Below are 23,982 nucleotides of genomic sequence, written 5' to 3' on the forward strand. Positions count from 1 at the left end.
GACCAGTGTATGCAAGGCAATCCAAAGGAGCTTTTAATATCATAAACACACACACACACACATACAAATAGAGGCAGCACCAATGGGAGAAGCACAGTTGCTAGTAAACACAGATAGTGTTATTCTGTTCTGACAGCTAGGAATAGAATGTGCTCCTTCAGTCAAATAAACAAGGACACAGCTGCAACTTATGTGTGTGTTTGTTTATATATGTTCTTACTCTTCTTATATGGACCAAATGTCCACTTTTAACCATTCTGAAGGCTTAAGCTAAATTAATGGTTTTGTTATTGGCACACAAATTGGAGTTTTTTGGTTGGGCACAATTGGTAATGTGTTTTGTTTTTTGTATACGTGAAGCGAGCACACTCCTCCATGCTAACACTTAGCTTAGCTGCATGAATCTCTTTTTAACCACCAGAGGGCTACTGCAAGCTAACAGACTAACAGGTGTGACATATCATTAGCTTTCCCAAGCTGATGCCTAGCAGTGCTGCTTTAAAGAATCTAGATAAATGAAATTTGTCTGCAGTTGGTGGCGGTAACGCGCCACATTTGGCTACATTCCACCAATAAAATAAAGAAGAAAATGACCAGCCAAATCAGTAGCTAATCTAGCTAGCCTCGGCATGCTAGTTACCAGCCGATCCAGCTGATCCAGGGGGTTTCTAAGTAAGACAAGTGAGTTACTACCATGTTAAATGAATTGGCTGGTATCATTGGTATAGCTGCCTTCAGCAAGGATACCGTCTTCTCAAAAGTCTGTATTTTGTCTGTCGCCCTGCACCATATTCATATATCTTCTTTTGAAAACAGCTGCCTGCTGTAGCTGGAACAGAGACTGAACCACTGAGTGGTAAAACTGAGTTATACATTAAGTTTAAGGGCTGTAAAACCAAAATAATAAATGAAAAGACATTAAAAACATTAATTGATATTAATGCAGCTTTGATAATAATAATTAGCCAGAGTGTATAAGTGTTAGCATGACTCCAGTGGTCCATTCTAACACTTTAGCATTCATTACTTACATACATACTTCTAAAAAGTGAAAAGAACAATAAACTTTTCTATAGCATTAAGCTAATGTTGATATGTAGAAATGTTATCCATACAATGTTAGCCATCCATTAGTGGCAACCATGGTATTTCGATTCAATCTTAAAACAGTCAAGGCAAGAGAGATAGGATCCATGCTGACACTTTATTATACATTAAATTAAGTGACAGGCTTCTACAAATGAGTAACTTGAAGTGTGATGGAAGGTGCTATCACATAGTTTATGTCTTGTATGTAAATGAATACTTGTTAGTGTGGACAAATAGGAGATTTTCAAACAAGACACAAAAATTGTCATGATCCTTAAAAGGTTCTGATGAAAGCCTGAGAAGCAAGTGGTTTAAAGAAAAGGTGAGTGACTCACACTGTGGGGACATACATCTGTTTACACAGTGACATTGTGGGGACCCACCTTTCTTATGGGGACAAAACCCAAGTCCCCAGGATGTGAATAGTTATGTTTTTGGGTGAAGACTTGGGTTAATCTTAGGGTAAGGCGTGTGTGTGCGTGACTTTGTTTGTGTGTTATTTTGTTATTTGTCCACACAATTTATCACTTTGTGCGAAAGACTCTCAAAACGATATCTGACATGTGCATTGCCAGCGGCGATGAGTAAATGTGATTTTGTCGTTCAGCAGATTCAGAATACACTCACTCATACACACAAATGCACACACACACACACACTCACGCACACACATGAAAGATACACTAATGCCATAGTGTCCCGCTGTGTTGATAGACAGCTCTAAAGGAAGCGTGTTTTCTAAGCTTACTTTGCTCGCTCTGCTGATGGACAGAAAGCCTTGTTGTCATGGTTACCTCCAGAGAGGGCAGCGCTCCTGGCAACTGGGATGGGCACGGATGCTCCCGGCCTGGGCACTGGTGTCTCGCAGTGTGCATGTGTGGGTGTGGGGCACTGGTTTGAATTATTGATAAAGCTTCCTGTGCTCCGCAGATAAAGACAGTGACTCTGTAAATGAATGTTTGATGTGATGTGTCGGTGGAGGAGCTTCAGGACTGTGCTTTGTCACGCTTGGCAGGCTTGATTGAGTCATGAACTGATGTGTCTAGACATAAGCTGAAACAGAAGCAGGAACAGTTTTATAGAAAGGAGAAACAATATGTTTATATATGATCGATACATATGATGCAGTGAGTGTTAGTTTTCATTTCACTTAACGACCTTCCTCCATTCTACAGTCTATTTTCTAAAGGTGTGAAAGCAGCAGAAAAGCAGTGACCTTCATACTTGACTAAGATTCCTTTATATGCTTTCATTTTTCATTTCTGTCCCTATTTATCACCGGAATCACCCCAAACACGACCTTCATGTATCTGTAGGCCTTTTAAATCAGCTCTGATCTGCACAGCACATTCAAAACATCCCCCCATCAAAGAGAGTGACAAACTGACTAAGCTCCTTATAAGCAGGAGTTATGAAACTATTTCTGTAGGAAGCCGGCTGCCACAGTTGTCCCTTTCTCTCCAATGTTAAGTGTTTTCCATTAAAAAGCCCCCCTTGTCTGAGAGTCCTGTTGGTCTAAGTGTCACTATAGCAACCCGCCAGTCTCAGGACGATGATCAGGGGAAGGTCTTGCATAATGTGACTCGGCGGCTCTGTAGAGAATGTGAGGGTATTATCAGACAGACAGACTGATTGTGCTAATGGCAGCGCTGCTAGGAAACAATGCTAACCCTGTGCTAACATGTATGGGACTGTATGAAAAAGTCTTTCCAGAGCTGATCTGAGGTATTTTCTGTTTTGTTGTGAATGAGAATGCTTGTTTTTTCAGAGACAGGCCAAGAACCAGGAAAATAGAGAAAGATCGATTTGGAAGTGGAAATTTTTCACATACTTAACGTACATTTTTGAAAACAAGAAATTTCGTTTCCATAGTAACACATCAGTTTGAAAAAAAAGCATTGTTACAGTTGTGGTGATGTTGCACTGATTCTGTCATGAAACCACACTCCCCGAGTTCTCCATAATGACTGCTTTCTGTGTGAAGTATTAGCAACTACAGGTGTCGGCTCCCCAGAGGATTACTGGGACCTGTGAATGTTAGCTGTAAGCTGCAATCATTGTATTTCTACAGTTGGCTGTGTTTTATCACTGTTGATCTTTACTACACTTAACTACATTTTGACATGTATGTCCTGTTTTTATTATATAGTGTTATATAGTATAATAATATGCAATATATGTAAACCACTTAAAGTAAAAGTACTTTCACTGTAGTTGCTACCAGATCAAATAGTTCCTTCCAGGAAGCTTTGTCTGAAATTGAAGGAAATTATAGCCCTGTGAAATAAAGTGTGCTACATTTTTCAGAAATTGTGAGTTCTCATAAGATCACAAAATCCCACATTCCTGATTTTCAGCCTGTTCAGGTGAGCAGATGTTCAGCTGAAATGGTCATGCACTGGTCCACCTGAGGTGCAGCACACATCAGATGTGTATGATGTGCATCAATTGACCCCCGTCGTATTTAGTCAAGGATATATTACTTGGCATGTGTCAAACATGGGAGCAGATGTGATATAAATGTTCGCTTTTCTGAAGAGTTGATGCAGGAAATGCAGCAGTGGCATAACCTGACAGCTGACCCACATCAGCTGTAACGCCAAGATGCTGCCAGTGCTTCCTGCCCTTCAGAGTTGTGTCTTGTGTCATTTCAGTTCAAGGGATCAGACCCTTCAGTGGGATCACTTCATCAAAGCACTCAATCACATGTTTGATGTCCTAAAATAAGGCAAAAAGACTGATATCTGATTTATTTCTCTGCTTGCAGTATAATGAGTTTAGCCTAGCTTACAGCTAGACTGGAAGCAGGGTGAAACTGCTGGCCGAGCCCTGTCAAAACTGAAAGTACGGCAGTTGTTCCTGTAGTAACTTGTGTAATAGTACAATTTCTGATGCTGGCGCTGTCAGGGAGCAAGGCTGGAACACCAGAGTGCTAAGTGAGGAACAATCAAACCCATTTATTGTGTGTAAATGAATAGTAAAGCACAATCAGCTGATATTAGAGGACTCTTTAGCTGTAGCCTGCATTATTAAACGCTGTCTGCTACAAAATGTGTATGGTTCATTTTCCCCACTGATATTGTATTTAACTAACTTAACATAAATAGGTGGTCTGTACGGACCCACATCCACATCAATCTGCCCATTCTAATGAAGTACTGTATCTATGATATACTTGATATTACAAAGAGCTCATGAATCTTAGATGTCAGAGCGTCCTCGAAAGGACGACAAGGACAGGTTTCAAAATGTTCCTGTATACAACTGCACCATCTGTCTCAAATAGCCTTCAAGTCTCTGCAACTTGTCGTTTGTAGTGTATTGGCATGACCTGTAAACGTGCCTGTGATGCAAACTTGAAAACTCACGTGTAGTTAGTGGACTAAAACTTGGAGAAACGTCCGTAATGGTCGTTAGAGGTGATTGTGGCGATGTGTTGCAGAAAGCCCCAGCAGCCACGAGTCTGAGTGATGCAGTGCAGTTCTCTGCAGCAACCGCACAGCAACTGACTGCAGGTCAGCCAGAAACAGACCAGGACTATTTGTGTGTGTGTGAAGTAGACGTGCTGCAGTGTCGCTGCTCATTTTACACATCATCAGTGCTGCATTCTTTCCTCCGAATGTCGGCAGGGGGATGCTGTAGGTGAGTGAGCTTGGGACAGACTATGATGAAGGAAAGGACGAACCAAACTCCCACTCTGCTAACTGTTAACACTGAAAAAGCTTACTAACGACAATGTCAGGCAAAGTGTGACCTTGACAGCCAATGAGAGACCATTCCTCTGCTAGAAAAAAAACAGAAAATCTGCAGTGTGGTACTACATTATTTCTGCATCTGACCTTTGACCTCCCTGTAGAACGAGCAGCACAGTTTGAACGCAGTAAAAATAAGCATCACGCAGTGTTTTTCCACAGGAGGTGCAGAGAGCTGGGAGCTTTGAACAGGCTGTGAGTGAGCCAGGATTTAGCTTTAGTGAAGGCACCAAGAGGAAAATGCTGAATCATTCTGCCTCCTTACAGCGTTGGGCTCTTTCCAACCGCAGCATCCAAAAAGCAGTCAGGGGACACGTCCTCTCCAAACCACAGACATGCACATTATTGTGCACAAAGGAAAAGCAGGTGTCTGATTATGGTTGCACAGTTATAGGAGATAATGATTTATTGTGGGATTCTGCTCAATCCCAATTTAGACCTTAAGGAACTAACTTTTCCTTAATAGAAAACTAAAATATCTTGATTGCATCCATGCTACAAAATTATCTGTGTGTGTGACAGCTGAGGCCAGAGGTTGTAACAAGGTGTGAAGTGTGACTGTATCATTGAGTGATCCGCACTGCACTTGTTTGTGAAGCTCGTTCATGTTGAAATCTAGTCGTTGGTGCTTTTGCATATGTTTCGAATGACATGCTGCTTGAAAGGTACTGACATCATGCCCAGCATTAGGTCAAAGTCTAATTCCATGTAACGTTAATGGAGTTTTAGCATTGCTTTAAAATGACTCATTAATATTTAAAAGCAATTAAATAGGGATTAGTTTGAGAATCAATGTGACTCATTTAGAATGGCTAAATTACTTTGTCACCATTCTGTCTGACAGCCAACGACAAAATATAAATATTGATGACTTTTTGTAGATTATTTTTGAAAATGCATTTCTTCTGTGTCTCTTCCAGTCGGACAGTAACACCAGTTTCCTGCGAGCGGCGAGGGCAGGGAACATCGACAAAGTTTTGGAATATCTGAAAGGGGGAGTGGACATCAGCACCTGCAATCAGGTAGGAGACGGAAAACATAACACCTGTTCACACCGACACACTCCCTGACACTGCACAACATGGTCAAAAATGGTTCTGATACATGGTATACTTTGATGGAAATGTGCGACAACACTTTAGAGGAAGCGTAAAACACTTTGATCAAACTTAATTGTTCATGTTGATAGTTTTAATTGTGCTTTTGCTGCTGTTGAGTGTCTTCTGATCTGAACAACAGCATTGTCATACTCTGTAAAGTTGTGATGGCTAACATGTTAGCTATAGAGCACAAAGCAACATTAGCATTCAACCGGAGTCATGTTTGTGGCAACCAGATGAATTTAACGTCCAATATGAAATCTTGTTTATCTCTGGTTTGGTCTCCACCAGTTCCTGAGGAAGCATCTGGTTATTTTCACTATGTTCACCAGCTAGTTGCTAACTGTGTCTATCTGCTGTTCTTTGTTGAGCAAGGAAACTACAAATAAAGGGTTGTCTCCTAATTGTAGTATCCAAAAATGATTATAGGCATACTTTACAGGTCGCATAGCGAAATTAAAATGCTCACATGCTCAATATTGTTCAGAACATCAGAAAATAATGCGTCATAATCATGAATGAATCAGTCTTTGCTGTGATAATATCAACACCTGGGCTTTGATCCCATTTGTCTCATCTACATACTCATCAAGAACTGTAGATGACATAATGTTTGCTAACGGGCTCAGAGTTAATTTAGTTAGGGTGTTATCACAGTTTAGCGAAATTATCAAGTCTGTTAGTAACCTCAGTCACATGTGTATTAGACACTGGTCCATTATGAATCTAGCATAACCTCAATGAAGTAATGGCCCCTCTTATGTTTGTAGTTTAATTGGCGCTGGGCAGGAAGGGTACAGTGGGTTTATCAGAGCCTTTCAGATGGTAGTGAGAGTAAAGTTTGCAGGCTGATACACCAAATGCACCAGCTATAGATAATTTTTTATGGGATTGTCACTAAACGCGACACCTTTCACACTACACACTGTCGTTTGATGCATTTTTGATGTGAAAATCCTGATAATGCACCTTTAACTTGCAGCCTAAGTGCTGAAGTGCTCATGTTGTCCGCCACTTATCTCCACACACACACTTTGTATTACTATCACATGAAAATGGCTCTAGATTCCTGAAGGGAGGAGGACGGTTTGATCGGGGAGAGGTTTCTTTATTTAGGCCTAGTCATTATCTAGTCGCCTCTAAGCCCATTAGCGCTCCAGCCATGGATGAGGAGGGGGGGGCAATGAAACCTGATAGGAGGTAAACAGTCCTGTCCTGGCAACAGTCATAATGAGCAGCCCAGTAAACAAAAGTCACATGAGTGGAAATCTATGATATGCTGGTGGCTCTGTGGTGTGTGGAGGCCTTTTTATATCAACTGTGTGGCAGGAGTGATGTTGGCCTGTGACCTTTTGTGTTGTGTATGTGTTTCTCTCCAGTGGTCAATGGTCCTTTGACTGCCAGTAACTATACATTTATTTTGTTTCAACCTTAAAATAACAGATACTTGTGCTTTGGTTCATATTTTCTTCTCTTTTTTTTTGAGCATCATCAACTTTTCGCATCTTTATCTGCAAATGAATTGGTTTAAATGTTGCCACATGACCATCACTAACCGGGATTTGACATTTGAACGGCATTGGCCTAGCTGTGGGCCGACAAGGGTCCTTGTGACTTGAATTTTGCCATCTGCAAGGGTTCATACATGATTTTGGTACAAGTATGCACCACTGTAAAATGTCTGACCTTGTGGACTCACATAGAAGTGTGCCAACTGCATATGTGCTGAAAACACAAAAAGTCACCAGTATACTCAAAACACAGACACACAGTGTAGTATATGGCGTCAAGTCAGGTTTGGACTGTCCCTTTATTCAGTCATAAACTGATATCAACCGCATCCATCTAAGCACAAAGACACATGACGTGCAAATATATGGCACTGCAGAAGTTTACTCTACTGTGCTTTGACATTGTCATTACGTGGCACCGAAAATGGTGTGCTCATTGACCACATTTTTCAAAATGCTACCATATACAGTACACCATTTCATAGGGGTCTTAAATGCTCAAGCTCCCCTCTGTACATAGAGAAGGTAGACAGGTCATTAAAGAGGTTGTTGATGTTTGGCCATGAGAACACCTTGAGGTTTTTGCCACACACACACACACACACGCACACACACACACTATAACATCAGTCAAAATTTACAGCTACACAAGTCAACGACCAACGTCAACCTAAATGAGTCCATTACTGAGATGGAGTGCTAGTATTGACCTGACTAGTCAGAAGTAAATGCTTTTTGATGGACACGGGACTTTCCTGTCTCACTGCTCATAACAATATTTCCAGTACCTACAGATAGAGGGTGTCTTATGCTGCACAGATTTTAAAGCCCCTTTAGGTCACTTTGTGATTTGTGATGTTGGCGGACTTTTGTTTATTACGATTGTTGCATGTTGATGTCTGGTTTAAGGGTGACAAAATCAGGGTGCAGGTATAAATTTGATGCCCACCACTGGAGCATTTGCCCCCTGTATTTTGATCACATGGCAAAGTTCCACAGCTGGGTCACATGATGACAACCTTCAGTTCCCTTTCACTGCCCATGTGATGCTGGTGAAAAGTTTTTAAAAGGCTAGTAAATGGCCCTTGATATAAGCTTGTTTTGTACTACTGCCATGATCAAGATTAACTTTAACTCTCAAATATTTTTCACTCTACAGGTTCCCTCAGCTCTCAGTGTTTTACTGCCTTTAAACTCATTGTTTTAATTTTCTGGCCCACAAATTCCACCCTTAATCGTTTTTTCATTACCTGTTGACTGTTTTCAGCAAAAAAGAAATTAAATAATTGGTTGAAAGCCCCGACAGCCCACTGCGTACAGTACCTGCACCAAACAGCATACAGACACAGTTAGCGACTAGCCTGTGAACATGTGTAAATAGGCAACCGTTTGCTATAGACATCATTTTAACGTTATTTAAACCGATAATACAACAAATGTAGTTTTTTTCTGCCCACATGTGGCCAAATAAATCTAATGCAGCTTTAAAACCATAAATCATAACATCAAAGCTTAAACACATGAGGGTTTACTGTATATGCTATTATCTGTTGTATGCTAGGTAATGGTACAATAGTTTAGCCAGCTAGCAAAGAGGCCAGATATTAGTGAGTTTTCCTTGGATTGAACGAAGGAAATGAAATGATCAGTTGGGGAGAACAAAGCTTAGATCACATAATATTGCATTTATATATCACTTCTCTGTTCAATTTTTTTGCTCAACTCTGACTTTTGAGCAGAACATATTATTTAGCACCAGGCTAATTGTTGATAATCTTTAGCATTTCCCTGAAAAGTCTTGCAAGAGGGACTTGACCTGAGTGATAAATGGGCATCTGTGTTTCATTGTTTTTATAGCTCAATATCATACTCTGCTAATGAGGTTGTATTCACTCTGATGAACCGCCTCACTCCCCTGAGAGCACGCCAACACCGCCAAATTAGGTTTTCACCACATCCCATTTGCATTGCTTTAAAATTGCTAGTGTAATTGATCCAGCTGATAATTGGGAATCGTCTCCTAAGTGATTGTGTTCATGTGGGCTGACAGAATGAGGCAACAGATATTATGAATGGGGGGGTGGGCGGACAGGGCATGGTGCATGATGAAGGGGCTGGTGGCTTCTTGGAGGTGAATGCAGGGCATGGGGGAGGGGGTCTACAAAGATGGATAGGGCCCCTGACAGTCATGGCGGGACTGGAGGTTGTTCGTTTAAAAGTGGCAGCTGCTTATGTTCCATTAAAAAAAAAAAGAAAAGAAAAACAGAAACACATTATGATTTTGCATACAAGAAATTGTGAGTCAAATGCAGTACATATGAAATGTTGGATATACTTACAGATATTCTATTCTAAAAAGTCCCTCCTGACCACATGGGAACTTGGAGTTGAAATCCAACTTCCTCTGTCTGTTGGTGTCCTTTGGGTCAGAAGACACGGGAGCTCGTCCATCTCTGCAGTCTCATAGTCACAGCTGAAAAATAGCTGTCTGGTATTTTATGGGAGAGCAGTGGCAGGTGCTACTTCAAACAGACTGCTGGATGCTTGTTCTGAGATGAAGAGCTGTGTTTACCCGGCACCAGGAAGTGGGGGGTTTGCAGTCTGTCCCGATGCGCCACAGTTTCCTGCATTTTCTTTACATTTTACAAGTTACTAGAATGTGATCTATATCTTTTGGATTCACAATTGATGGCAGATTTTGGTAATTCAGAGGTCTGGAGCATGAATAACAGTTAAACTGCGGCATAATTCCCTGCTTAACCAAGGTGATATATTTCTTGCCTTTACAGAAAAGCTCTTAATTGTCCATCTGGGAAATCAGATGAAACGACCAGTAATATCCCAGGATGCGGATGTGTGTTGATGTCTAATTAAAGGTTGACAACTGTTGACTGTGTAATTCAGAGCATACTTGATGTTTATCAAGACAATGCTGCATGGACCCCGATGGGCCACACTGAGCAAAGTTAAAACGATAGCATTGCCAGGCTTATGTCAAAAAGCAGCCCCATTGCCAAACATTTGTGTTGGATGATTTTGGAAAAGCTGTTGGGTGATATGAGGCCATTAGGAGGCAGGCAGGTGCACGAGCATTTCAGCTGATCCAAAAACAGCAGGACTAAGCTGGAATACACACTCTGCTCTGCTGCTGAACAGATGCCAGCTGTGGAATACCTCAGGGCAATGAAAACTGAAGCGCAGTCAGATGATTCTAGGGCATTCATTCTCTTTGGGGTCCCACAGGGAGCCTCTGTAGGGGCCCTAGGACTGCAGTGGGACCATCAGCCTCAGGGGGGCTGTGCGATGAATGTTAGTTTGACAGTCACGGAGGAAATTACTTATCGACTCAGCAGCTCTTTTTATACTGCTTGTGCTTGCTGAAGGGGTTATTGAATCAGTGCTGGGTCACTTGGAAGAGGAGAGGGGCAAACTAGGGGAACAGCTAAACCTTTTCACCTCCATTCCTTTGCTTTAAGATGTGAAAGAAATCAGAAGGTTGTTAATGGAAGGTGAAAGGTGCTGCTCATAATGACAGTCACACAGAAAAAAAATCACCCATCTGTGAAGTTCCTATCAGCTCTGCAGAGCCTCTGGGCCTCTTGTAGCTCGTCGTTTTACGGCGTTCAAACTCCACTCTCTTTAACCTTGTTTTCAGCAGGCTCAAAAAGCTTTATGCACCAAAAGCTTTGATAAATCCGCTATGCAATACCAACCTAAAAGTATGAGAGCTAGTTAGCAATGCTAGGATGCTAGATCTGCCATAATAACCCAATAAGGTGATAATATGTCAAATGTTTTGTTTTCAGATTTTTTGCTGCCCCAAGTAGTTAATAACAATAACATATAATGCAGCTTCATAATATTGGTCGTATTTACTTCCTCTATAAAGCGAACTTACTGCATTTAAGGCCAAAAATAAGGCGAAATACTCTATCTGTCCTCATCCACAGTGATTCTCCCACGAGCCCCTTGTAAACTGTTTTTACAAAACCCCTCTGAGCGCTTACGCTTGTGTTGCAATCTCTCGCTCGGTCTGAGTCAGACCTCAGCCGAGCGAGCCCGCCCACCTCCTCCCTACCGGCCGAGAAGCACGTGACGCTCGAGTGTCCGATACAGATATTAATAGAGGTCATGACTGATTTATAACGTCAAACTACTCTGAACTGCAGAGTATGTCAAGTTAAAGAGAGGTCACTTGTTAGTGTTATTGCCATTTGAATGCACCAAATCTTCAGCGATATGACAAGCTTCTGTTCGCTTTTTTGAAATGTGTTTCTGGTTCATGTGGTTATTTTAGAATCAATCCCCCGTATTTATGAATTGTCTCAGCCGTCACCATCAATACAAGATGACAGTATTTGAGTGGAAGGGATCAACACCAAGTTGTAGAATGAAAAATAAGATGTTTGCTTGACCTGCACACACACACACACACACACACACCCACACACACACACACACGCACACACCTAGCGATACACACACACACATGGACACACACACAGCTATTTATATCTTCATACCCAGGACTGGCTCTGCTCCACAACAGCATATTGTGGCACAACATCTAACCCAACTTTAATAGCTAGCTCTGATATGTCAGTCAGTGCCTCCGAATGCAAGAGCTGTTCACATGTTCAAAAGACTGAATCTGAGAAAGAAAGAGAGGCTCAGTTAGCTATGGACCCGGAGGAGGTAATTCCTTCTCTTTCCATTTGGATCTGTCCTGCGTCTTTGCTGATGTTGGGTTGTTGGACGTTTGACCTGACCTGTCCTCCCTCGTCTTTTTCCAGAATGGTCTTAATGCACTGCACCTGGCAGCCAAGGAGGGCCACGTGGACCTGGTCCAGGAGCTGCTGGATAGAGGTGCAGCAGTGGATTCGGCCACAAAGGTAGGTCATATCAGCATTCCCCTGAGCCAGCTACAGTTCCTGAAAAGAGGGAACGGGAAACTCCTTGTAGAGCTGTGCACACAGCACACACTCATTTCTAGTGTGTTCAGAAACTATTTTCCAAACTACTGGAGGGCTCTTACCCGGGTATGACAATACAGCTATCTATAAGTGATGGGTATGAACAGTGTAGTTCATTTTCATTTGACCCTCATAGTATCTACATAAATACTTCGCCAACTTGATCTATTAAAAAACAAATATTTATTGATTAACCAAACGTGTTCATGTTGATACTTTCCAACTTATCACTTTCAGTATCACTTTAACATCTAATGGTTCATTGGCCTGTTCACACCAGAAAGTTGCACAGCAGTTCATCTACATGCTGCTGCAATCTGAGCGACTCAGTAACGTTGCAAGGAGGCTCAGCTAATAACTACAGGGCTAGTTGGCAGCTCCTTTTTTTAAAAAAATTCACTTTATTGATCCCAAAACTGGGAAATTATACATTACATTTCACCCATCACTGTACTCGAAACACACACATGCACATACAGTATGCAGTGAACACACACAGGAGCAGTGGGCTGCCGCATCAGGCGCCTGGGGAGCATATAGGGGGGTTAAGTGCCTTGCTCAAGGGCACATCAGACGGCTAATGGAGGGGGAGGGGATACTCCACCACACCCAAGTTCTCTGCCAGTCCGGTGGGGGGAATCGAACCGGCGACCCTCCGGTCACAAGCCACTTCTCCAACCTCTAGTAGCTAGCATGCTAACTGCTAACGCACCAGCATACCAGTTTCTTGTACCTGGTAAGTGTGTGCAGACCATGATCACTTTCATCTTTATATTCCAGCTGTAAATGTAAACTAATGGATTTTGCGGCACAGCTAACACGCTATGATAGCTTCCTGTGTTTTGGACTGTCTGGCTCTCTGTTCCCTCATAGGTCAGCACTGTCTAAGCAGTTTGCTTTTGGTCTGTGTAGACTGAAGACCACTCAGAGTAAATGTTCTTATAATCATTATATCTACATTTTAAGGACTTAGTTCTTGATCTTATCCAGAGTGATGTTAGTTTGGGTTAGCGCCACTTCTAAGTAGTTTGTTGTCTGGCCGCACAACACTCATGTAGAAGTGAGAGTTAGGGAAATAAAGAGAAAAGAAACAGAATAAGCTCTAAGGTGAAAACACAGAATTTAATGCTTGGAAATAGTTTTATAGGAAGAAGGGAGCTTGACCTTCTTTAAATGATTAGTTCCGGACACCACTGAGAAAAACAGATGATTTAGTGTCGTGTGTTTATGTAGAAATGGAGCTGAGGAGAGAGTGGAGCAGCAAAGGAAAGTGATATGGATAATGGAGTAGTAAACATGGAAGTTTGATGGTTACACACTGCTGATCATTGTAACCCCTGCAATCAGAGAAGGTCTCAGCTCATTTCTCAGCAGGTTACCAGAGTTGCTGTGACTGTAGTTGGTGTCGCTCCAAAATGCAACTACAGCCTGCACAACAGTTGCTTAACAGCAGATCCAAAGCTCAGGGGTGTAATGTACCATAAAATATCATGGTTTGATGAATAAAAGTATTAATTAAATTGTTCTACTCAAAAATCTTTCAAAGAAAAATTAAGATGTTATGTACTCTGTGTAATTCACTCACATTTAAGTTACATATGTGAGACAAATGAAAGAAAAAACGATGAAAAGATGCTTCCACACAATTCTCAAGGGCTCACTGAGCGTCAGTTTAATGAATAATGTCAGTTTTTCCTTTCATTTTTCATCCATCAGTAACTCACTGTCACTTCTATGGCCACATTTCAGCTGCCGTTGAGTCACGTATTGCATTCTTCAGTCTGAACATGACTCAGCAGCTCTGTACTGAAGTTCACCAGAAATCACACTTTCAAAGAATCAGTGTTTGGTAACATGCAGACTTGTATGTTACCGTATACCTTGTTACTCCTGTTTGCAGTGGACGAGCTGAATGACTCCTTTTTTGACTCCTCAGGACATCACCTGGAACAAGTGTGATAAAGCTTTAGTGACACATGAACATACTTTCTAATACATATATAGGCCACATATATGTAGCACTGTAATATACGTAGTATTTAGTGACACTGTGATTGTAACCACCTAAAGTACTATTAAAGGTGGGGTGAGTCATTCTGGAGTCTCAGCAGCGACGCCCCCCAAATTCATGGCAGGGGTGGCGATACTCACAGCTCTGCTGCTACTGTGGCTAACATCACAGCAACAGCATATCTTGGCAAACTTCAGTGTGAGCTGAATGTCGGCAGCCAAGTAATTAAATGTCACCTGATACGCAAATCATAAACATCACAAACATTATGTCTGCGAGACACGGGTCCACTACTGTTTCCCACCTATCAAGCAGAAACAGAGCAACCTCTGCACCCGTCTAGATTCGTTTCACCTCTCGGAGGGCTCATCGTTGTTGGAAAGCCTCATCAATGTTAACACGTTATGTCGTTAGCTTGTCTAGTGCATGAGCGCAAACGCCACCTGTTGCTGATTGGCTGAAATAGTGTTGTGTGGCTCGGGCTGAGTGAATGACTCCCACCACCTTTAAGGGAACATTTTAGACACCGGGGTACAAATGGTTTTAATGTAATATCAGACAATTTAAATAAACCATCATCTCAGTTTTCCATACTTACAAGTTTTTTTGTAAGTACTTAAATGAGTGCATACATGAGTGAATGGGGCTAATCAATACTCAGCTATACATCATTGGAGAAGATCATTTCACAGCTGAACTGTTTGAAATTCACAGGTAGCATCTTTTAATGAGATTAGGTCACACAGAAAATACTTTTTAATCGTCCTTTCATGTTTTCTGTTCATCCAGAAAGGAAACACGGCGCTTCACATATCCTCTCTAGCTGGTCAGGCCGATGTAGTGAAGATCCTGGTCAAACGAGGAGCTGACATCAACGCACAGTCTCAGGTGAGCCTCCGCACCCTGCTGCTAAAAGTCTTTAAAAGCCTCTCATGTTACCCATCACTAATACTCATGTTAGATAGCTGTGATTTTGTTTTGGGCTTTTGCGTGAAGTTGTTTTCATGGCCTGTATTGGTAACCTCTGGTCTGTGTGCCGTAGAATGGGTTCACTCCTCTGTACATGGCCGCTCAGGAGAATCACCTGGATGTGGTGCGATACCTGCTCGAGAATGGAGGCAACCAGAGCACTGCGACAGAGGTGAGAGGAGCGTGTGTGTATTTAACATGACTACACTGGACCCATGGCACCACACATACAGCCTACTGTGCGACTGGCAAAGCACTTAACACAAAGACATGAGACTGATGGAAGTGTCATTATTTTGCAGGTATTTGGTCATAACAAATAAAAAATTTGACCTGACGATGGTGCTAAATAAAAATTCAGGGGCTCACCAAAGTGATTGCAACTCACTGTTAGGGGAACATGAATGTCTTTACCAAATTTCAAGGCAATCCATCGTGCCAACAAAGGCTAGGAGATGTTGAGACATTCCATTCTGTATGAAAAATGTCGACATGCTAGTGGCTCTACAAGAAAGATTATGGGGCCGCCCAAGTAATGAGGTCACATCATCTGGGAAACATGATGTCTGTTCAAGGATTTATGGCAGTCTATCCAGTATTTGAAAGACAGAGTCCTGCTCCTGGCATGGCTAACAAATGGGCTAATTTTCTGTTATTCCCCTGTTTACATGTTGAGATACTTCACTGGATGATTAAAAACTTTGACCTGATGATGGCGCTATGAAAAGTCTGGAGATCTCCAGACTTATTAGGATCCATCTTCTGAGGAAAATGAATGTATGTGCAAAATTTCATGGCAACCTATGAAGTGTTTGTCAAGGCATTCAAGTCTGGACCAAATTGGTGAACTGACTGAGCCTAGAGCCCCGCTGCAAGCCTGGCTAAAATCAGTGGTGATGATGATGATGATGATGATGATCAGTATACGACAACAATACTTGGTGAAACTTCTGAGACAGAAGTTTCATATTTAGAATCTAATGTGGCTAAAACAGCATAGACCCTCTGTGTCTTGGTAAGCTTTTAATTTGAAATATATGAAGGAAGTGTTATATTTCATTGATGCATTAAAAAAAACAGCAAACTCGAGGCAGTTGGAGATTAAGGATTCAGGATTTCTTGACAGGGACGTGTGGCTGCTCCTCTTAGCCTTGTTTCTCTTCTACCTTCTGTTGTCTGTCTTCTCTCATCCAGGATGGCTTCACCCCTCTGGCCATCGCCCTCCAACAGGGCCACAACCAGGTGGTCTCCATCTTACTGGAGAACGATACTAAAGGCAAGGTCCGCCTGCCTGCCTTGCACATTGCTGCCCGCAAGGACGACACCAAGTCGGCGGCGCTGCTCCTCCAGAACGACCACAACGCTGATGTCCAGTCGAAGGTACGCCCACTGTTTGACTCCGCAGGGCTGGCATGTGTGTGTCAAGTTAATGTGGTGCTACAGTATATGTTTGTGCCAGTGTGTCCATACTCTAACGCTAAGTAGCATCTGGTTTTATTTGAGGTACACAATGCTGACGGTAAAGCAGTGAAAACCAGTCGAGCTTTCTTTTAAATGTCAGTAGTTCACCCATGGGACCTGTGAGAGTCTTTAGGGATGTAAAGACCTTGTTTACATCTGCTATTGTAATGTGATCTGTATCTGGATAAGTTATCCTGATGATCAGCAATCTGATCGCGCTGTTCTCATTATATCTTACCATAATGACTGGGTCTCATTTTTCTTGCTCATGATGCAAAGTGGGTGAGTAGGTGGAAAGCAATAAACAATGCCATGGGAGGTGATGCAGTCCAGTTGTGTGGCTTCTCATGTGTGGCCTCGGGTGTAGTTGCAGTAATGACATTACTGCCTGTTGTAATGCTGTAAGTATGCTCAGTGATGAGGTTTCTACCTACAGTGATGATCTCTCAGCCCATCGCAAAGACATTCCTAAATATATACGGTAAAGCTGTTCTGGCCCACAGTGAGGAGATATCTTCATGCTAGGATGATGTCTTTCTCCAGTGATTTCTACCTCTGGTACGATGTTTCTGTCCTGATAGATGACAATATTTCTACCCACATTTGATCTCAGTTCGGATTTTCCCAGAAATCCCAGTACGTCTTGTGATTCGAGGCTTCCCTCAGCAGAAAAATACTGGTCAAATACTTGACCTGGGTTTGTCCTGTCAAGTGACATCTTGTGGTTGTTCCAATAATGACTGTTGTCCATCAAGTGCAGGGCCAGATGTAGCTGAGTGCTGCTGTAGTACTGCAAAATGTCTTAGGCAGGAGTCTGAGCTGGAGGGTTGGTTCAACAAAGCCTGGGACTTTGACTTAGCAGTTTGCATGCAGTCTCGAGGTGTTCAGTACAAACAAGTCTTTAACACTGAATCTTCAAGTTGAACTGACTCATATTACTGACCGAATCAGCAGCCTTTAGCGGTGCAGCTCCCTTTACTAGTGACTAAAACAACCTGTGATACAAAGCTTTTACAAAGTATGAAAGCTTCCATAACAGTCATCATATAATAAATATGCTGCAAATCGGCTGCTTTTAAAGGCCAAGTTTTGAACTGAACCAGCAACATGCTGTACTCACTACTGAACTGCTGACAGTCAGAAGTCAGCGTCAAACCTCACATTATGAAAGATGAGTCAATCACCATCACAACAAACAGTGATGTTAGAAAAAAAATGAACAAAATAGTGACAATGAACCTTTGAGCTGAACTGATTTGAATAAGTGTAAACCTCTACAGTTGATGTGTAAACTGACCACGATCAGTTGCCTAAACGTAGCCAAGATATTAACCATACAGGTGGCAGATCAGGAAAAACATCATTGTGATATTAGCAGCCGTGAGATCACTTACAGATATGCAAACTTATGTCCCCTTCAATAATGGTTAGATAACTTGTAAGTGTAAGAAATGTTTGAACTTAACTGAACAAAATGCTTTGAATCAGCAGATTGGATGTCGTCTTATCACACTGTTGTGGTGTCAGTTATTAATTTTTATCTTACCCAGATAAAATATCCAGATACCGATCACAGCAGGTGTAAAGGTATATATATATATGTAAAAATATGGATGTGTATATATATGATTTAGTGTGGGACAAAGGAGAACTAATCCGTCTTGATGTCTTTTCCCATGAAGCTGTATACCTGTGTATAGTGTGTTTGTTTCCATCGGTCTGTGCATCTGTCTGTTTCTCTCTCCCTCTCTTTCACTCAGTGTCTCTGTGCCTGCCATGTCACTCCTGGTCCTGCCACTAACCGGGTCTCTCCCTCTTTTTCCTGTCTCTCTTTAAATGCTACCTCTCTCACACTACTCCCCCCATCACCCCCTCCCACCTCGCTGCACCGGTGTCTAAGTGTAGCACTGTCCACTGCATGGAGTGTGCCACTGTCTGCAGGTTGTATGGTGGTGATATTTACGGCTGCATGCTAACAATGGGGGGGTGGAGGTTGCATATAAGACCATCAGCAAGGGAGGGGGGGTTTAAAGTGTCAATCCGCTATTGGTGGGAAATCACAGCTACGTGCTGATGTAGGAAGAGTAATTTTTCCTCGGATACCAGATCATTTTAAGTGACGTGGCTTGAGTGGCGATGATTTACTGCACTGCTTGCCTGTTAATCAGGCTTCATGAATGTTAGATATTGCTTCTATAGGAGCTGCGGTGTATTTGAACAAGGCCCCAGTGATGCTGTTATGTAACCGAACACAGTGGCAGCAGCTCGGCGTACACTATACGCATGCATTTAGTATAATGCCATATGTGGCTCAGCTGTTGTGATGCAGGCCCGCTCAGTGCTGTATGAGTCATATGAAAGGTCCAGAGGAGAACGGCTATAAACGGCAGCATGTACAGTCACACACACACACGCACACATTTACAGTTAAAACACACATTGCCGTCACACACAGGACACAGCTCTAATCAAATATGCTGGGAAAGCAGAACAGTGACATCTCTGTTCGCTAAGACAAGATTCTTATGATAAAATGCAGCCGTCACAGAGTGCAGCGTTAAAAAGATGTCCAGACAAGAAGAAACACAATCATGTTGTAAACACACCTCCAGGTTAGCAGAACTGATTTGGAAGAGAAAATGAGGTGATCAGTTATATTACCACCTGATCTGATCTGTCTGATCATCTGCTTATGTTTCTGCCCCGACTAAACTGCGGCGATGTCATTATATTCCGAGACCTCAGCAATTACTGAGTTGTGTGCAGTGTTACCTTAACTGTCATAAATAAAGACTAAAACTGTTAAAGTAAGATCTAAGTTGTAATAAAACAGATATATCCTGTAAAGACAGACTATGTGCTATAAGTTTTGCTAAACAGAAGTGGCAGTTCCAGGATAGCGGCACACTGACTTTCTGTGTCATAACTCAACGTCAGTCGCACCCTTTCGACTTTGCTAATGTATTAGTACATCATTTTTTATTTAGTAGTAAAGACTCGCTGAAATAATTAGGTGATTTACGGATTAGTTAAAAATGTATCAAGAACAATCTGGATAATTATTTAACTCGTTAAGACAAATGCTGCTTCCGGCTTTAGATGTGATGATTTTTTGAAGTTGCATTTTTATTGTTCTTTAAAAAGTCTAAATCAATCAAATAAACCCACAAATAAATGATAGATGGATCGACAGTGAAAACAAACATTAGCTGAGTCTCCACAGAACCTTAAGCTTTGTTATGCAATACATGACCTCTGTGTGAACTTGACATCAGCTGCACTGAGAGAGCACGGTAAAGGGAAGTGACCCCACCCCAGCCACGTCACTTACCAGCTGCCTCTGAGCCGCTGTGCATTGGCCTGCAGTGCAGGGATGTGTGAAACAAGCCTAACTGAAGTGATCTTTCCCTCCCTCATTCCTCCTGCTTCAGATGATGGTCAATAGGACTACTGAGGTATACACACGCTCCTTTAATTCTCCACAGATTCACTGTACACTCCCATCCCTTTGTTATTGCTCTTTTCTTTCCTTTTGCCATTTTTTTTTTGTCACTTCCACAGCACTGCATGGTGTAAATAAAGAAACATTCGGTTCATTTTCCCACAGTTTCTGTTGGTTTGGTATGATAAGAAGTCAACATGCACGGCTGACACGAATGGCCAAGCTACTGCCGTGTGTCCTGCGCTCAGGCACCGCACACAGTCTGCTTATCTTTCATTTCTTCAGATATTGTTTATTCATACTCTGTTTGTATGCATTTCATTCTTTTTTTTTTCCAGTTTATATTTCTTTTGTCTCCGGCTCAGAAGGCCTCCTTTGTTTTTGTCATAGTGACCCTCAGGAACATCTCTAAACAACATCATTACTGAGGTTTATTGGTTTATTTTAAATGACAACATTTTCCTCCTGCAAGGTTTGGATTTGATGAAGACTGTGCTTATGCATTTTAGTAACAGCCATGAATGTATATTGTCCACTAGTCTGGTTTGTAATTGTCTATGTTGTGTTGCATGATTTCTAGAGATGCACTTACAGTAGTTTAAAATAGTATTGGTTCAATAATTGCAAATATTACAATATACTGCGTACAAGTATGGAAGTCTGGAGCTGCCAAAATAATAAAGAAATTATTAACTCAAATGTAAATATTATTTTCCATCAGTGTGCTCATCACATGTGACCAAATTGAAATTAAAATGATAAAAATCAGATTTATGTTTTCATGTTTGAAAATGCACAAATACTGCCAAAATGAAATTTTTAATTCAATAAATTGTCTGACATGGAGTAGATGGAAAATTATTTGTAAGTAGAATTTGCACTTTACTTTTTCGTTTTGGCAATAATTATGTGTTTTAAAATGTGACAATTAAAATGTAAATGATTTTTTTCTTTGACATGTTTAATGCGCACACAAATGGAAAATTGAAATTGATTTTATTGTAACATTGGTAGTCCTGGTCGTCTATACTTAACAACTTCCTGATTAAGTATTTCAAATGCATGCCTTTCTATAAAAGATTATAAATTTGTGCCTTAAAACTTTTAGTCTTTTACTACTGCAAACGATGCAAGTCAATAATGGCATGGGAAGCTCAGAAAGCTTTAAACATATGACCTGCTTGGCCAGAGACTTGGCATAGCATGTTGCATCCACGCTACCTTCATTTGCACCATTCTAAGGTTTTGAATGTGTAAAGTTTTTTAAACCATCACGTTAGTCACTGTATTCTTCACACTTTTGTAAACAACTTTTTCACATTAAATCGGACCACACTTACAGAATGGCAAGGTAAGGCAAGAATTTCACAACTACTCCAAACTGCTCTGCAATCTCTAACTCTTCTCATATATTTCTCATTGCTAACTCTAATACTTCTATGACGTACAGTTAACATAGTGCACTTTGGTGTTGATCAGAAATGTACCCTCCTTGTTATGTGCAACTTTATGATTTTACTATAATTTGGTGTCGTTTCGGTAGCTAATATTGTTTTTCCATCTTCATGTCAATCTTGATGACAATCTGTGTGTCCTGTACATCTATTTGTTCTGCTTTTGTTTTAGTCCTTTTCATTTTAAATTGGTTTTAAATGTTAACTTTAAATTGAGGAAAGCTCTTTCTTGACTTTCGTTCTGTGATAACCTGCATGGAGGTGACGTGTCTGAGTGTGTTTTGGGGTTGTGTGTGTGGGAGCAACATATCTTGACTTGAATATTTCCAATTTTGTTTCGTTCTTTCCTGTGACTTTTTCATTTTTTCTTTGCGTTCAGTTTAGTTTTTGTTCACCTGTGATGCTTGATGCGACTGCTGCATGCTGGGAAGACCAAGAGACACGAGTGAAAGTTCAAGGATGTGAAGTAAAGGCTGACGTCTGACCTCTCTGCTCCTCTCTGCGTGTCCGTCTCTTTTCCTGTCTGTCTTCCAGAGTGGATTCACCCCCCTGCATATCGCTGCCCACTATGGCAACGTCAATGTGGCCACGCTCCTGCTGAACCGAGGGGCGGCCGTAGACTTCACAGCGAGGGTAGGACACACTATTACCAGCTATCTGTGCATGATCGTTGCATTCAAAACCACCATAATTCTACTGAAACACTTCTGCACACTATTCTTGGCTACTGAATCTCGCGGCTATTATTTGGAAAACTTTGCAAATGCCAGTGTCCAGGAGAGCTCCTTGCAGAAAACATAAGCATATGAGCAAGCAAATGAAAAGACATGTTACCACTTTCAGGTTCCTATTTCAATCAATATGAATTGAGACAAATCTGCACTGTATGACATACACATCGTACCAGTGAGAGTGCCAGAGAGAAGGAAGGTCAGGGTGTGGAGGTTAGCATGGTGGATCGGCATGTAGGCCGTTTGACCCTCATGCAGACCAAAGTTCCCATTCTGTCACACTCTAGCAGTGAATGATGGCTGTTGATACAGTAACATCTATCTTTCCCTAACTGTAGCCATGCGTTGCCATAGTTGCCTAAACGTGACTGCACTCAATTCTGTGCATTAACACATCGACTTCAGCTTGCCATTCATTGCCTTTCTTAAAATGTGTGTGCGCAATGTGCTGCCACATTGGTGAATGTTTTTTTTAAATGTGCAGCTCTCGCAGCTACTGTAACTACTGTGATAACGGATGTATTACACAGTTAGCAAATCTAGATCTTGGCCTCTGTCATCTCTTTCTCCTGATCCTTGTCAGCGTCTGTGGGCTCCAAGATCTCGCACACAAAGACAGTCCCCTTCAAGTGGGTCCCGAAACTTTGAAGAGGCATCTCTCGCTTCACCCACAGCTAACTCAGCACACATGCAAACTCTCATTTCTGGCCTTTCAGATGTGTGTTTTGTCCCTTTAATCAATAAATATAATCCAGAATACAAAGTCAGATGTCCTATTCTTAGCTATGTGAACAGTGTGGCTAAAAATAGCTCTTATCTCACCTTGCTCTCTGCGAAAAAAAAAAAATGAATGTCTGCAAAATATATGGAGTTCAGAAGTGTTCCTCCTAATCCCTATGGGATCAGGTTTTTGTGGCTAACAAGGAGTCGCAGAAATGTAAAATCCTGTGTTGTTGAAATGGTTTGAGAGAATGCACTAGTCCTCTGTCAGTATGAGGCATAATTGAGATAAAATTTTTGCTGCACAAAAATGTAGTTTCAAATCACATTTCAACAAAATAATCAAACCCATCTACTACAGTGCATACCAACTTAAGAGCAGAGAATAAAACATTAAAAAGCACAAGAAAGCAGTCAAAGGCGAATAGATTCCATTTTCAAATTGAAGCTATTGAAGCTTTAATAATTTAATTTAAAAAAATCTAATGTTTTTAATGTGCCTTACTAAGACAAAACACATTAAAAGTCTTTTTTTTCCTTCCCTCTGTAGAATGGGATTACCCCGCTACATGTGGCATCCAAGCGCGGCAACACTAACATGGTCGGTCTGCTACTGGACCGAGGCTCTCAGATCGATGCTAAAACAAGGGTGAGTACCATCGAGAATGGAACTGTGGTGATCACATGGTTGCGAATTATACGCTGGACATCCGGATTAAAAGGGACGTTATCTCTAAACGACAGCACAATATGCATCTGCTCCTCTTTC

At 41.5% G+C, this 23,982-nt stretch overlaps 1 protein-coding gene across 1 annotated transcript in view; it reads left to right on the forward strand.

The window, feature by feature from the left end:
- ank2b (ankyrin 2b, neuronal) overlaps positions 1-23,982 on the forward strand; it is a 99,749-nt gene that overhangs the window by 21,677 nt on the left and 54,090 nt on the right. The window contains exons 2-10 of the mRNA XM_041964765.1: positions 5,762-5,863; positions 12,246-12,344; positions 15,226-15,324; positions 15,479-15,577; positions 16,600-16,785; positions 20,298-20,321; positions 21,651-21,659; positions 22,297-22,395; positions 23,764-23,862. Coding sequence (XP_041820699.1) covers positions 5,762-5,863; positions 12,246-12,344; positions 15,226-15,324; positions 15,479-15,577; positions 16,600-16,785; positions 20,298-20,321; positions 21,651-21,659; positions 22,297-22,395; positions 23,764-23,862 — 816 coding nt within the window. The remainder of the gene's footprint in view (positions 1-5,761; positions 5,864-12,245; positions 12,345-15,225; positions 15,325-15,478; positions 15,578-16,599; positions 16,786-20,297; positions 20,322-21,650; positions 21,660-22,296; positions 22,396-23,763; positions 23,863-23,982) is intronic.

Source organism: Chelmon rostratus, chromosome 23 (genome assembly GCF_017976325.1).
Source record: "Chelmon rostratus isolate fCheRos1 chromosome 23, fCheRos1.pri, whole genome shotgun sequence".
In the NCBI taxonomy this organism is placed as follows: Eukaryota; Metazoa; Chordata; class Actinopteri; order Chaetodontiformes; family Chaetodontidae; genus Chelmon; species Chelmon rostratus.